The 14,078-nt window shown below is 51.7% G+C and overlaps 5 protein-coding genes across 5 annotated transcripts; 1 reads left to right on the plus strand and 4 right to left on the minus strand.

Moving 5' to 3' along the window:
• Positions 1-1,028: 1,028 nt before the first annotated feature.
• On the minus strand, positions 1,029-1,629 carry COCSADRAFT_156524 (uncharacterized protein; the record flags this gene model as incomplete). The annotated part of the gene is made up of 2 exons (XM_007697580.1): positions 1,029-1,152; positions 1,211-1,629. 2 exons carry the CDS (start codon positions 1,627-1,629, stop codon positions 1,029-1,031), a joined length of 543 nt encoding a protein of 180 aa, XP_007695770.1.
• A 548-nt stretch (positions 1,630-2,177) lies between these two features.
• Positions 2,178-4,723, minus strand: COCSADRAFT_33024 (uncharacterized protein). The gene is made up of 2 exons (XM_007697247.1): positions 4,456-4,723; positions 2,178-4,408 (listed from the first exon to the last, which is right to left on the minus strand). The coding sequence occupies exons 1-2, from the start codon at positions 4,501-4,503 to the stop codon at positions 2,312-2,314; spliced, it is 2,145 nt and encodes a 714-aa protein (XP_007695437.1). The 5' UTR covers positions 4,504-4,723; the 3' UTR covers positions 2,178-2,311.
• Positions 4,724-4,948: 225 nt separating this feature from the next.
• COCSADRAFT_22544 (uncharacterized protein) lies at positions 4,949-9,054 on the plus strand (the record flags this gene model as incomplete). Its single annotated transcript, XM_007697169.1, has 4 exons — positions 4,949-5,052; positions 5,141-6,902; positions 6,960-7,076; positions 7,126-9,054. 4 exons carry the CDS (start codon positions 4,949-4,951, stop codon positions 9,052-9,054), a joined length of 3,912 nt encoding a protein of 1,303 aa, XP_007695359.1.
• Positions 9,055-10,056: 1,002 nt separating this feature from the next.
• On the minus strand, positions 10,057-11,599 carry COCSADRAFT_33026 (uncharacterized protein). The gene is made up of 2 exons (XM_007697248.1): positions 11,256-11,599; positions 10,057-11,194 (listed from the first exon to the last, which is right to left on the minus strand). The coding sequence occupies exons 1-2, from the start codon at positions 11,427-11,429 to the stop codon at positions 10,220-10,222; spliced, it is 1,149 nt and encodes a 382-aa protein (XP_007695438.1). The 5' UTR covers positions 11,430-11,599; the 3' UTR covers positions 10,057-10,219.
• An 814-nt stretch (positions 11,600-12,413) lies between these two features.
• On the minus strand, positions 12,414-13,885 carry COCSADRAFT_22546 (uncharacterized protein; the record flags this gene model as incomplete). The annotated part of the gene is made up of 5 exons (XM_007697170.1): positions 12,414-12,824; positions 12,889-13,235; positions 13,286-13,415; positions 13,506-13,582; positions 13,708-13,885. The coding sequence occupies 5 exons, from the start codon at positions 13,883-13,885 to the stop codon at positions 12,414-12,416; spliced, it is 1,143 nt and encodes a 380-aa protein (XP_007695360.1).
• Positions 13,886-14,078: the final 193 nt, after the last annotated feature.

The following is a 14,078-nucleotide window of genomic DNA, read 5'->3' on the forward strand; positions in this document are numbered from 1 at the left end:
GAAGGTTTTTCATCTGTTCAAATTCTTGAAATATATTCTGAGCCCGTTGAAGCTCCGTTGTTGCGTGGTTAAGGCCTTGCCGAAGTTGCTCATTACTAGCAAGGAGATCCTCGTACGAAGGTTGCGTTTGGTGATTTTGGCCGTCCGGCCCGTCGTTTCGTAAGAACTGCTCAGAGTCCATCATTTTATCGTAACTTGCTCTTAGGCGCGCTTGCCGTGCCTATAGAGAACGTTCTCAATTCTTCGTTCTCGTACGAAGAAGAGATAAGAGTGGTGATCTTTCTTCTTATGTTATGGGCGAAGAGGCCTTCGAACGAGTTTGCATTAACCTATAGTACAGAAGAAGAAAGATAAGAAGAGTTAAGCTGTCGTACGACACCTCTCTCTTTATACCTTGCTTCTCTACTCTTCGTACGAGTAAGTTCTAACTAAGCGGTGTGATATAGGCACGTGATGTAGGCACGTGATACAATCACGTGCTTTCACTCCACGGGCGCAGCCCATTACAAGGCGGATATAAAGCTCTAGTTGACTAGTAATAATAATCTATAGTAGAACTATAGAACTAAGTAGATGTATTTTATTTAAGTAAGTAGCTAAAGAATTACTTAAATATCTACTTCTTACTTATATTTGTCTAGTGCGTCTATTATAATAACACGCGCTAAGGCTAATAAATAAGGCTACTATATCTTTAAAAGTAGCTTTAGAACTAGAGTCTTAAACTATTCTATTAGAGTCTTCTATAGTATATTTAAGTCCTTATTAAGTGCCTCCCTAAGACTAGATAGTATACCTAGCTCGTAAGTAGCTAGATCTATAGCGATGGTAGTGAAAAATTATAAGGCGTTGCCGCGCTCACTCTCACCCTACTTAAAGAAGAAACTTACTCGTAGCTAACTATTACTAGCGAATGATTAAGCAATCGTCCGTGCAATGGTAGATTTTCCCGTACTAGCTATGCCACTTAGCTAGAATATATACTTGCTGTTCTTGTTATTTGCCCATGTGACGATTTCGTCCAGCAATTAGGTGCGAGTGTTTAGTAGGCATCGTGCGTTGTGCTCTTCGTCATGGGAGTTGAAGTAGGCGCCTGTTGCTACAGGTAGTTTGGGAAGGCCCAGCTTCTGCTCTATGCTGAGCAAGAGAGTTCTACAGGGTCAGTGATACACTGTGTCCATACATGACAAATCTAGATGTGGAGGCTTACGTCTGATCGACTTGCAGTGCTAAGTTGAAGGTCTGCTCGTATCCGCTTAAGTTTAAAACAATCTTGTCCACCTGCTTGCTCTTGAACGGCCGTTTAAGCGCACGCAAGCCATATCGACTCATACCTCTGCGAGTCTTGCCTGGCTCTAGCTCTAGCTTTAGGTCTTTTAGCTCCTTAAGACATTGTTGAAGCGAATCGAAAAGACTTTTAGTGGCAGAGGGACATGTCTTGTCTTGACTATCAAGCAGCTGCTTGATCCTCTCCAACGTGCGGTTGATGGCGTCGGCCTTTTTTTGCACGCGTCCGATATCGTTCTTTGCGTCCTTAACGTCTGTAGAGTATTGAACGCACAGCGAGACGATCTTGGCGAATATGTCGATCACTGCGATGACGCTTGCTGCTCCCGAAAGACCATCCATGAGGCGAGTTCTGTAACAGAAATGGGCTGCGCTGGTAGATTGCAATTCGCATCTTTGTAGGCAAAAGAAGCAGCTAGGCTACTGTGAGCCCTGGGGCAGTGCTGGCATCCCTTGACCAGCCGCACAAAGCTGAACCAGCAGACATCACTAACTAAGCGCCGCCAAATCCATTCGTTCCACGCATCTTATTGTAGCGAAAGTAGGAGCACCTACATGCATACTAGGATGGCGGATATCACACTGATCAGACGGGGACATTATTTGTTGCAGTGAGAGGGGTGGGGGCCTGGGCCGGAATGCAAGGTGTAGTGGGAAAGGTATCATGAGGCTGGCCAACTGCTCCCGGATATAACCATCTGCAGGCCACATGACATTAGAGGTGATGATAAAACGACAAACAAGATGCAGAAGGAAAGAAAGCCCCGTTTTACGAGCGACGGAAAACAGTCTAGGTGGTTTTTGAATCTGTACTTTCCATCAAGAAGTTGAAGATTCAAGGAGATGCGTGTTCTCTTTGCATAACCTATGTGGAAGGTACGTATACTTTCCACTTGTCGAGATACGATTCTATGACTCCATTGATTTCCTTCTAAACATCTCTATCGAGTATTAGGTAGTCTAATCTCTTTACAGTTCCACATACAATCATGACACATATATATACATGACCATGCTACCCAACTCACGCCTTCTTCTCCTGCGCCCTCTTCTCCAACCGCTCCACCTCTTCGTCAATCCGCTTGAAGCTCCAATTCTTGTAAAAAGGTGGATACAAGAAGGGCCTCAGGTCAAAGCGGTTGTCATCAGGAGAGTAAGCTTCGGCGTGGTAGCTGGGCGTCATGGTCGTCATCTTGTGACGGTTGATGGCGTAGTAGTGAAAGAAGCGCTTGACCTTCTCAGCAACTTGTCGGGGTGTGTACTCATCAGACCAGTCGTGGGAAAGGCGAAGCCAGGTGCCGTAGGGGCCGAGTTTCATCTCCTTGCGACATTTGCCAAACACGCCGAGCTCCTTGTAGGTCATGCCCATGTCAACCTCGTCGCTCTGCGCATACCCTTCGGTCAGAGGCTCGAGCTCAGCGGTTGGTGTCGCATCGAGGAACTCGCCAAGAATGGGAATCTCAAATTCCTTCTGTGCGTAGGAAATGAAGCGCTTGAGGTCAGTCTTGGATATGGAGCCGATAGGGTTGAGGTCGGCGCTGCTACAGTCATATTTGGTCAGGTAGCCACGAAGACACTCGTCGACATTTCCTGAAGCAAGAACTAGGAGACTGCCACCATTAGGTCTCTCTCGAGCAGTAGGCAGCATCTGTGCAAAGTAGTAGGAAGACACAAGTCTCGTTCGGGCCTGAATGTTCTGCAGAGCTAGATTCTCTGCAGACTGGCCACCATGGGCCCTGAATCGTGGCGTAAAACCAGTGGCTTTAGTTAGTAGATTCTTCTGAGTTTCATAAATATCATCTATATCCGCCTCAAGATGGTGACTTCCAATGTTTTCGGCTAACCTCTTGGCACGGCTTCTTGTCTCTGTGCTTGATTGTTGCGACATTCCCATGTAGACAGTGTGCAGTATGCCGTTACATATCTGTTGTGGGCTTTCTGGCAACCAGTCTTGTCCGTGGTAGGGGCCCACGATGCGACGGACATCGGCAATGACTTGTTCATTGCCGTCCAAGACAGCCTGGTAGACTAGTCGACACATGGAGAATACCAAGGTTGCCGTGGCACAACTGTCGATGCCGCCGCTCAGAGGCAGCATGAAACCAGCTTGACCGGAACGACGCAGATAGTCCCACATCCAGCATGCAGGACCCAGAGCAATTTCTTCCTCAGGGGTATGCAATCGCAGTGCCTGGACTGGAGTAGGCCGGTGCTCGGGGTCAAAATCTGCGGTCGAAGATGAGAGCCTCAGGTTAGCGCGGAAATGTTGGTAACGCGGGGCTGAGACGGCTTGTAGGCCTCGGGACGGGCTAGTGCGGTACGACCAAATTTCTTCCAAGTCAATGGTTGCAGTCACAACCTCGACGTCTTGCAGTGAAAATTGTGACCCTTGTGCGCGAATGGTACCATTGACGAGAACCATGGCGCAGCCGTCATAGTAGAGACGGTCGCCGTCACAGCCCTGCTGGTTGGCATAAAGATAGCCACCACCACACTTGGCCGTGGCTTCTCTGATTAGGTCAATGCGAGTGTCGAGCTTGCGGAGTTCATGGTGGGAGCCAGAACTGTTGATAATGATGTCGCAGCCTGCCAGGGACAAAGCAATGTGAGGGCTCATGGGAGTGAAGAGCTCCTCGCACGTCTCGTATCCCAGCTTGCAGTCGAGAGCATTGATGATACCATCACCAAAAGGAACAAAGTGGCTGTCCTGCAGCGCCAAGGCCTCTTGCGAGAGCTCAAGGAGTTCGTACTGCTCAACCTGCTGAGGACGGTTCCAAGGGATGAAGTAGCGGCCTTCGCGATAATTGCCGCCCGCAGCCAGGCTCATCTTTGGGCGGATGAGGAGAATGCGGCCGGACAGGATGATGACTCTGGCATTGTACAGGTTGCCTGACTGGCGGACTGGCATGCCGACATCGATAATAATGTCGTCGAGCGATCTATCGAGCAACAGGAGACTCAGCTGCTCCCAGCTGTGGCGGATACTATCGTGCTCGAGGAAGTGGTCGAGCAGGCCATAGCCGCACACCTCGAGTTCCGAGCCGGCGCGGTAGGTGCAGCCATTTTGTTTGGCAACACGGATGCTCTGCTTGATGCGCTCCATGTTGCCCTCCCAGTCCAGCTGGGCGCGTTAGTGCAGCCGCGTCGACGGGGGGTCACGAGACATACGGCCCATTGGTTGAGGGAGCAGGTGGCTAGCTTGACGAGGCGGCCCATAGTGCGGGATCAGCAACGGCGACGGCGGCCTAAGGGGGAGGGAAACTGATAAGGTGGCAAGGAGGGGGAGAGGAGGTGAGGGGGAGAGTTAGTCGGACGGATGAGTTAGCAGCAATCGTAGCGGTAGAGTAGCGGTAGAGTAGTGGGAGTATTAGTACGCGTGGACTAATGCGGTAGTCCGGTGAGGCGAAGCGAGGCTGGTGGTGGTTGTATTGGTGGTGGTGGTGGTGATGGTGGTGGAGGGGTAGGCGAGGGCGGTAGTGGGGCGAGGCAGGCGAGGCAGCAGAGAGTGTCAGGGTCCAAAGCAGCGCCCAACGGCCCAGGGAATCGTCAGGCCTAGCGCGCAGATGGGTGGCTTGCAGCACATGGGTAGGACAAGCCCCTTCTCCACAAAAACCTCTGGTCGTCCTGGCCCTCTCCTCTACTTCGACAACCCCCCCCCCAAATGTCGGACTCCCACGACCAGGCCCTCGCCCGCTCCCACGCCCGTCGGCGCAGGCGCATCGACCATAGCGAGCTGGCCAAGGAGCGCGAAAAGGCCTTCTACCGGTTCGTCCACGCCCCCATTGCCTACGACGTGCGTGCCCGGGTTTGGTGCATGTGAAAGAGTGAATTGGCACTGATCTTGCCCGCCCAGCTACTATCCCCGCCCGGGCTTCCAGCGCCCGCACACTGACGGCCCCGCCAGTCGCCAGTCGTCGCCTTCACCAGCGCCCTCGCCCGCCTCGCAATCACAGACGCCCCCAAGCACCCCGCCGCCTACGCTCGACTATGCCCCCCGCGTCTCCGACGATAAGGCCCTCACGGCCTTTGCCCAGCTGGGGGCGCTGCGCCTGAATGCCCGCCGCTGCCTCATTTCCTTCTTCGACCGCAAGGACTGCTTCCTCCTCGCCGAAGCAACCAAAACCCTGTCTCTCGACACGGGCGAGCCCGAGTTTGACGACGACCGCCTCTGCTTTGGCACCACCATCTTCCCCAAGGAGCAGAGCCTGTGCAACTACACCGTTAATCTTGCCCCAAAGTATACGACGCTGCCCTTCGACGACCCCAGTGACCTGCCCTCGCTCGTCGTAAACGACCTGAGCAAGGATAAGCGCTTCTGCGACTATCCTTTTGTCAAGGGCCCGCCCTATTCGCGCTTCTATGCCGGCGTCCCCATTCGCAGTCCTACGGGCCATAGCATTGGCACCTATTGCGTCCTCGACGAGAAGCCGCGCGATGGATTGACGCCCCACCAACTGGCCTTTCTCAAGAGCATGGCCGGCACCGTCATGCGCCATATGGAGAGAACGAGGGCGGCCGAAGACCATCGTAGGGCCAAGATCATGGTCAAAAGTCTGGGTTCGTTCGCCGAAGGGAAGAGCGGGCTAGAGAACTGGGCCCAGGATCCGTGGGACAATGATCCCTCCGAGTCCTGGCCTGACCAGACGGAGATAATCGCCTCCCAGCGCCAGCGTCCTGCCGCTACTACACCCACAGGGCAGGAGCCACCTGTACTTAATGGCCACAGTCACATTGACATCGATTCCCGCAGCCCTACAAGCAACAATGTGCCGCCTACCCACCAGCTACCACACACGCCAAGTTCACCCACCAGTAAGCTTACTACCTTGGAACCCAGTCAAGTCGTTGAGCCCGTCCGACCCGACATTACCGCCACAACATCATGCACCTCCACCAAGGACTTCCCCAAGCCCGATCAGAAGGACAGGGCTGCTCCGGAGCTGAGGGCACATTTCACGCGCGCTGCCAACATGATTGTCGACTCAACAGAGGCAGAGGGTGTGGCCTTCTTCGATGCCAAGATCAGTACTTTCGGCGGTCTGGTTGACGATGACTTCGATCCGGATCAGCTTCCTGAACCGGACAAGCCCTGCGACATTCTCGGCGCCGCTCTCTGCAAGACTGATCGCGATAACAAATCCTTGCCAAACACGGGCGAATGCATCTCCGAAAGCGTTTTGCGACACTTGCTCCGCGTCTATCCACATGGCCAGATTTTCCATCTTGACGTGGACCCCTTGACCCCGTCTGTTAATTCTCCTTCGACTGGCTTGGACGAGTTTGAGTCTTCTGATGGATTCCCCTTTGGTACCCCCCGCAAAGCCGAGTCATCGAGAAATTTGGATGACGAGGCATACCTGCGAAGAGTCTTTCCTACTGCGCGAAGTCTCATTCTGTACCCCTTGTGGGACCCGCACCGTGAGCGATGGTTTGCGACGGCGGTGATATGGAGCTCCGAGCCCAAGCGCATCTTCACGACTGAGCAGGAGCTAAGCTATCTAGCAGCATTCAGTAACTTTGTCATGGCCGAGGTTGCTCGTCTAGATACAAAGCTAGCAGACGCTGCAAAGGCTGATTTTATCTCTTCTATCAGTCATGAGCTTCGTTCTCCATTGGTAAGTACTCAGCACTAATAAATCATTACGACAGTCAAGCTAATTGCATTCCTCTAGCATGGCATACTTGGAATGACCGATCTTCTCAAAGACTCTTCTCTAGACAACCAGCAGGTATCACACGTTGCGACAATTGAGACTTGTGGCAAGACTCTGTTAGAGACTATCAACCACGTAAGTTCAATGTCTTTGGCGCTTTCACTTTAACGCTGACCACATAAAGGTCCTCGACTTTGCAAAAATTAACAACTTGACACGCGGCGTCTCAAAACGACAAAAGAAACGCACTCAGAGTGCCAAGCACATTATTAGTCCTGGCAGAGCTCACACCAATGATATCATGACGCTTATCAATGATGTTGATATGAGCATACTAACAGAGGATGTGGTTGAGAGCGTCTTTGCTGGTTACACGTATGCGAAGACATCGGCTCAGACATACGAGCTCACCGCATCCAAGGTCAATAGTCGGCCAATCTCCATCATCCTCGACATCAATCATAGCGACAATTACGTCTTCCGCACCCAGCCTGGAGCGTGGCGACGTGTAATCATGAATTTGTTTGGAAACAGCCTCAAGTATACGCCTGGCGGTTACATCAAGGTAAAGCTCGAGGTCAAGCGGAAGTTTCAAGACGAGGATGAGACTTGCGAGTTCAAGTTCTCGGTCACCGATTCTGGCATTGGCATGTCTGAGGATTACATCAACAACAGACTCTTTCACTCTTTTGCTCAGGAGAATCCTCTAAGCCAGGGTACCGGCTTGGGTCTTTCAATTGTCAAGCAAATTGTAGAGTCTCTTGGAGGCGATGTCGAGGTACGGAGTGAGAAGGATCGCGGTACAAAATTCACAGTCACGTGTCCTCTGAAAGAGTCACGCATGTCTCCAAGTTTTGGCGCCACTGCCCCAGACTGTGAAAAGGATATGAACTTGCAGGAAGTTTCCAAGCGCACAAAAGGCTTGACAGTGCGCTTTGATGGTTTTAATGAAGCAGAGGAGTATTTCGTCAAGGACCTGAAGAACAAGAACGCTTCCAAGCTGTGTTTGAAGGCATTGGTTAGCCTCTGTGCCGACTGGTTCGGCATGGAACGCTTCGAACAAGGTGTCAGCACTGGGGAACCGGATATGATTATTGCCACTGAAAGCTGTGCAAAGACTTTGCGCACGCAGTACAGCCAGTGTCCTAGCAAGACAATTGCAACGCCAGTCATTGTTGTGTGCCAAGGTGCCGCAGCTGCACAGTCAACCACAGCCATTACAGTCCCAGGCATGATTTTCGAATGCATCAGTCAGCCAGTAGGCCCGCACAAGATGGCAAAAGCCCTCTCGTCATGTCTTGGTCGTCACACCAAGCAAATAAATGTACAAAAAACGAACAGTGATCCAGCCCTGCCTCAGGTCACTGATTTCCAGCTCAAGGAGGACAGGCTCCCCAAACGCACTGATTTGTTGCACGTCATAGAACCAGGTCGACCACAGCTCACCAGCGCTAGCAGTGCTCCGGAGATACGGTCGGTTAACAACAGTCCTATCAAGCCGTCAAAATATTTGAAGCCAACTCGGGCCCTGCGGTGTCTTTGCGTCGACGACAATCCCATCAATCTTCGCCTCCTCCGCACATTTGTCAACAAGCTCGGCCATGAGCACACTCTCGCAGTCGATGGTCTGGAGGCACTCGAAGCCTACATAGCCGCCAACAACGAAGATGAGTCCCGTATTGACGTTGTACTTATGGATATCAATATGCCCGTCATGGACGGACTCGAAGCAACCCGCCAAATCCGCGCCCATGAAATCCGCCACAACCTTCCCAAGGTCACAATCATCGCCCTTACCGGTGTAGCAGACACCGACATACAACAAGAAGCAAACTCTAGCGGCATCAATCTCTTCCTCATCAAACCCGTCCGCCTAGCCGATCTCGAAGTCATTCTCAAGGGAGTGGTGACTGGACAGGACAAGGCGAATTTAGAACTAGAAACCGAAAAAGAGAGACTGCGACTTGCCGAGGCGAATGCCATTCTCAACACAGATAGCACCAGTGAGAAGTCACGAGGTATCAATGTGGGAGTTGCAGTGGTCAAGGAGCAAGACGAAGTGCAAAAGGCTGTTAAGATGCATGAACATGCGAAGAGTGTGTCGATAGGTTGACGAGAGGAGGATGAGAAATGACACAAGCAAAACTCATTGTTACCTGCTGAGTACGGAACGTGAGGGTGCATCCTCATACACTGAATGGGAGCAGAGCAGCGCTCGGTACCCTCTTTTCCTCTCTTCCCATTCTAGGCGAATCATACTCGCCCCCAACGCATTTTGGCGTTGACTATGAAAGCATCAACAAGCGCGAACTATGGACTAGGGAACCCCCCGTCTCCATACAATATATCCCCCTCGAAGCCAAAAGTCTGCCTTTGTCTTTCTCCTTCCTTGGACGTTTTTTTTGTACAGCATTCTGGCGTACCCTTTCTCTCTTTTTCAAATACGAAGGGAGAAGAGAGAAAGAGAGAGAAAAAAAAGCCGAACCAAGGGACAGAGAAACACACAAAAAAACAAGGGCGTTTTGAAAAGGGAAAGAAAAGGTTATGATGATGGGGAAAAGCGAAAAAGGCGAAAAAAGGAACCGAAGTCTTCAATACGTATTATCCTTCATTATAGGTTTCTACCCCTCCCTTGTTCTTGTTCTGCGCATCTTTCCATTATCTTTTTTTCCCCCATAACTGGAAATCCGTATTTTTGCAAACTGGGGGGCATAGCGTACGGCGTTTGCATAGAAAGTTTTTTTCCCTCCTCTTTTTCCATCCATTCTTCGCATGTCTCTTTTTCTATTTCCCTGTTCGGCAAAGTGGCCATGTGCTCTCACATGCAGCTGTTTTTTTTGGTTTGATTTTGCTTCATTCATACAGCAAGCGTGTTATCTCTCATTTCTCTTTTTTGGGGGCTTCCACATCGGGTTTTGGAGGAAGGGGGAGGATATGGGTCATGGGGATGGCGATGTGTAGATGGATTGCTAGGTGACGAAATGGATAGTACGTTATTAACTAAAAAAAGACAAAACAAAAATAAAAAAAGATGAAAAAGAGCACAATATGTGTAGCAAGACTAGATGTGACTATATCTCATTCATCTATATATTGGTATTTTCGACATTTATGTTTTCTATGAATGTTCATGTGCGTAAAGAAGCGGAAAAAAAGGGGGGGGGGGGGAACGAAAATGAGTACTCTGTAATCCTACACCTCTCAACCTAACACCACTGTCCCAATCATATGCATTCTGATTCCAAAAAATACTCTTCCTCTAATATCGCTTCCACCCCTTACACACCTCCGTCCATACCATCATGCTTCATCTGCGCCATAAGCTTTCCAACCGCAGGTCCCATGATAGCAAAAGTCTCAAAAGCCACAATGTGGAAAAAGACCAGGAGCATACCCGTGAGGATAAAAAAGTTCTTGATGTAAAGCTTGATAAGGCGGCGACGAGCCTCCCAGTTGAATGACTTCCAGGCATCTAGGAACCCCACAACACCAGAGCCACCCATCATCTTGCTGACAACCTTGCCGCCAAAAGTGCGATCAAAGGGGACGATCGCATCCTGGTCGTCGGGGAGGATGGAAGCTTCGATGCGAACGCGGGTGACGAGAGCAGGGAGACAGAGGAAAAGCGTGCAGGTGATGGCGAAGATGGCAACACCAAGGACACGCGCGATGACGCCCATCTTCTGCGCACAGGTAGTTACGGGTTCCATGTCGTCAAAGCCGAGCAGCATGACCAAGCCAGCGGTAAGGTACATGCTGATGTATGGCATAGCGGAGGCAATAGCAGCAGGGAGGGCCAGTGTCTTCCAGTGGCTTTTGTTGGGGATGCGCTGGCAGAACGACTGTTCAGTGGGCATGCCGACGACCTTGTGCGTCCATACGGCGTGGATGCGAGCGAGAAGGGCGCCGGAGAAGGCGGCGCTGAGGATGGCTTGGCCAGGGAGGAAATCGAGGGCGCCGTTGAAGAAGGTGAAGACGAGGCTGTTGAGGAGCGAGTACACAATGTGAATTCTGTATCCCCTGAAGCGCGCGAAGCGGCCGGCGTTGGCGACCAGGTGGCGGATGGTGGCGCGGATGGAGGAGGTGATGGGCTTCTGGTTGACGAGGGCAATCGTAGGGCCGGTTTCAAGGAGTGTCTCTTTCTCGCCTTCTTTGGCGGAAGGCTCTTGGGCTGAGGGCGTCACGGTGATGGCGGCCATGGGGGACTCGACCATGCTGAGAGACGTGATGACATGGTTCAGCATGTAGGATACCTAGGAGTGCAGTGTTAATCCATGGCCTCAACAGTACAAGGCTGAACAGGGGAGTACTCACAAGGCTGAACGCAACGCTACCAACCAAGACGGTCAGATAGACGACTACGATGCCCCAGGTAGGAAGCTCGACTTCCTCTCCGTTGCCATGCTTGATAGCCACAGCGCGCTTGACAAATGTCGCCGTCTGCGGGTGCGAGACGGCGCGACGAGTGAGCTCAACGAGCATAGTCATGGTAGCTGCTCACTATGCCAAGATGCCAGTAGTAACAAAAACTTCTTGGTCCAGAAATAACAGTCAGAGTAGGTGAAAGAAGACAAGGTACAAAAGAGAGAATAGGTCGACCAGCTTACGGGCGGGGGATGTTGTTGGTCTTCAAGGTCAGCGCTGGAATAGGCGGCAGCGTAACAAGGAGGAGGCGAAGCGGCCCCAAGCCAAGTGGCTGTGCTGAAACTGACGCAACAAATCGGTGGCCTCGTGCACTGGCCAGGTTCCACTTGGCCGCCGATCAATCACTCTCCACCTAAGGACATACTACATACACCCAGATATATCTACTACTTGGCACAGGCTATGGATTGTGCGAGACAAGTCTGCATACATTCTCCTGATCCACGCCGCATGGGTGTTCTTCGAGGAAAATATTTAAAACGACAGGTACAACTTCTGCTCAGGCATATATTGCGCGTCTGCATCAAGGCCATGTTTGAGACAACGTCAGCACTACATGCGTTCCGATACTTCCATTCAGGCATTACGACTATTAAGCGGGGCATCAGACACATCTTCACCACCAAAAGTCCGAATACCGTCACGCATAATTCACACCACTTTGGTCATACGACAATCACTAAAAGACAATTTTGATTAAAACTCCCATGTTGCCATGATTATCATGCCCAAATCCCACCCACAAGAAACAAGGCCGTGAAAACAAAAGCTGGTGAATGCAGAGGGAATACTTGACACGCTAGACTAGAAACATGAAAAACAAAGGCTCTTGAGAAAGGGCATGCACAGCGGCCAGCGTTGTTTCCAATTTCCGGGCTTCTCAAATGTCGAAGCTGGCACCGTCCGTATTTCGTCCGCAGTCACTCAAACGGTGAGTGCGTGCGAGAGGGTAGCCGTAGCATGTTCAAAGGTTGGATGCGCAAACGATTTCGAGGTAGACACGCAGCGCGCAAGGCGCTCAGTGTAAGATGGTCGCAAGGGAATAGCTTACTTAGCAGCCTGTGCGACTGGCTCGTCGTCCTCGTCTTCTTCCTCAGAAGATGACTCGGCAATGGGCTCGTGCTTGGGGACATTGGGCAGAGTCTGCTTCTTGACCTCTGGCGAAGTGGAACGCCCACGGTACTGGTTGACAGTCTCTTGGGCCTTGGCGGTAGCCTGCTGTGTGTAGCCTTGCACAGTCTTCATGGCGTTTCCAGCATGCTGGTTGGCGAGACCCTTGACCTGCTGAGCCTGCTGGTTGGCAATGGTGTAGCCCTTCTCCAACTGAGCGTCGATGGCGTCCTTGTTCTTGATGTAGATGAGGGGGCCGAGGAAGGCAATGTGCGTCGCGATCAAACCCAAGCCCCAGAGAGGAACCCACTTGATCAGGAAGTACGAGATGAGGGATGCAAAAAAGGCCTAGTAGGGACAAGTCAGTCACAACATGTTGCATGTGCAGCGGCAGTTCAAGAGCTCTACTTACAGCAACGGTGACGTAGACGTTCTCGGCGAAAACGATACGCTGGGACTCGATGACGAAGAAGTTGATAAGCTGCTCGAAATCATCCGTCAGGCGCTCGAGCGAGGCCTTTGGAATCGTGAAGTACTGTCGTGGCCTAAACTGAGAGGTGAGGCCACGTCCGATAGTGAGCTGCCCCGCGATCTCGGCAGTAGCAGTAGCACCAAGAACCAAGTATGAAGTCTTGAAGATGTAGCGGATCAGGTTCAGGTAGCGGGCGGCAAAGATGAAGACAACGGTACTGGCAAAGGCGATGCCGGTAGCGCGGGGGTTCTTCCAGCTCAGGAGGCGGTAGAACATGCTGTGGTAATCTGGCCGTGGTTAGCTGTGCGGTTGCACCGAGGGCTTGTCTTGGACTTACGAGTGAGGTTCTGACCAGTCGCCGTCTTCTCATCGGGAATGGTCTTTGAGTTTGCAAGATCGGCGAACTCATCGCGGGTCTTTGCGCCCTCTGCCTTGACGTTCTGTGCAACGGGTCCTGTGGAATTTAGCTACTGGTCGTGTGCGTGCGGGCACTTTCGGAAACTGCATGGGGTGTGAGCTGGTTGTGCAAAGCAAAAGTGCGGGGCAAATGTACGTACCTTACCGTTCATGACGGTGTTTTTGATGTTCTGCACGCTGGAGTGGTTGTTTGCGGCGTTGATGGCGTTTGAGGCAGCTGTGTGTGTGTGTGTGTCAGGTTAGGAATTCGGATGTGGTGCGGGCCGCAGATAAGACTGTGATGTATGGCGTTAGCTTGCGTCTCGGCAAATGGTCGAGGTCATTCTGTGCCACTCACCCTACAATCTAGGAGAGAGCCATTTGTCTGGACCGCACCGTTGGGCAGGTGGTGGTCTGCATTGCCGTTGGGCAGCGGGGCAGCTTCAGAGTTCATCTGAGACAGCTTCTGGTTGACGGGCGCGGTAAGGTCAAAATCGAGATCTGTGCTGTTGAGTTCCACACGTGGGGCTTCTCCGGACATTGCTTGGGGGAGTATTTGCAGTTTCAGGCAGGTATTAATTGCAGAAGGGGGGGAAAAGGTCGAAAGGGGGTTTGAGGAGAAAAGGAGAGATTGCGGAGGAGCTGGGTTGGTTTTGTTCTGAGGCTGTCGTGTGCACAGTTTGGTGGGCGTTCACTCCAACGTCATATGGCTCCACATGGAACTTGCTGGGCTT

This window comes from Bipolaris sorokiniana (genome assembly GCF_000338995.1).
Source record: "Bipolaris sorokiniana ND90Pr unplaced genomic scaffold COCSAscaffold_2, whole genome shotgun sequence".
NCBI classification, from domain to species: domain Eukaryota; kingdom Fungi; phylum Ascomycota; class Dothideomycetes; order Pleosporales; family Pleosporaceae; genus Bipolaris; species Bipolaris sorokiniana.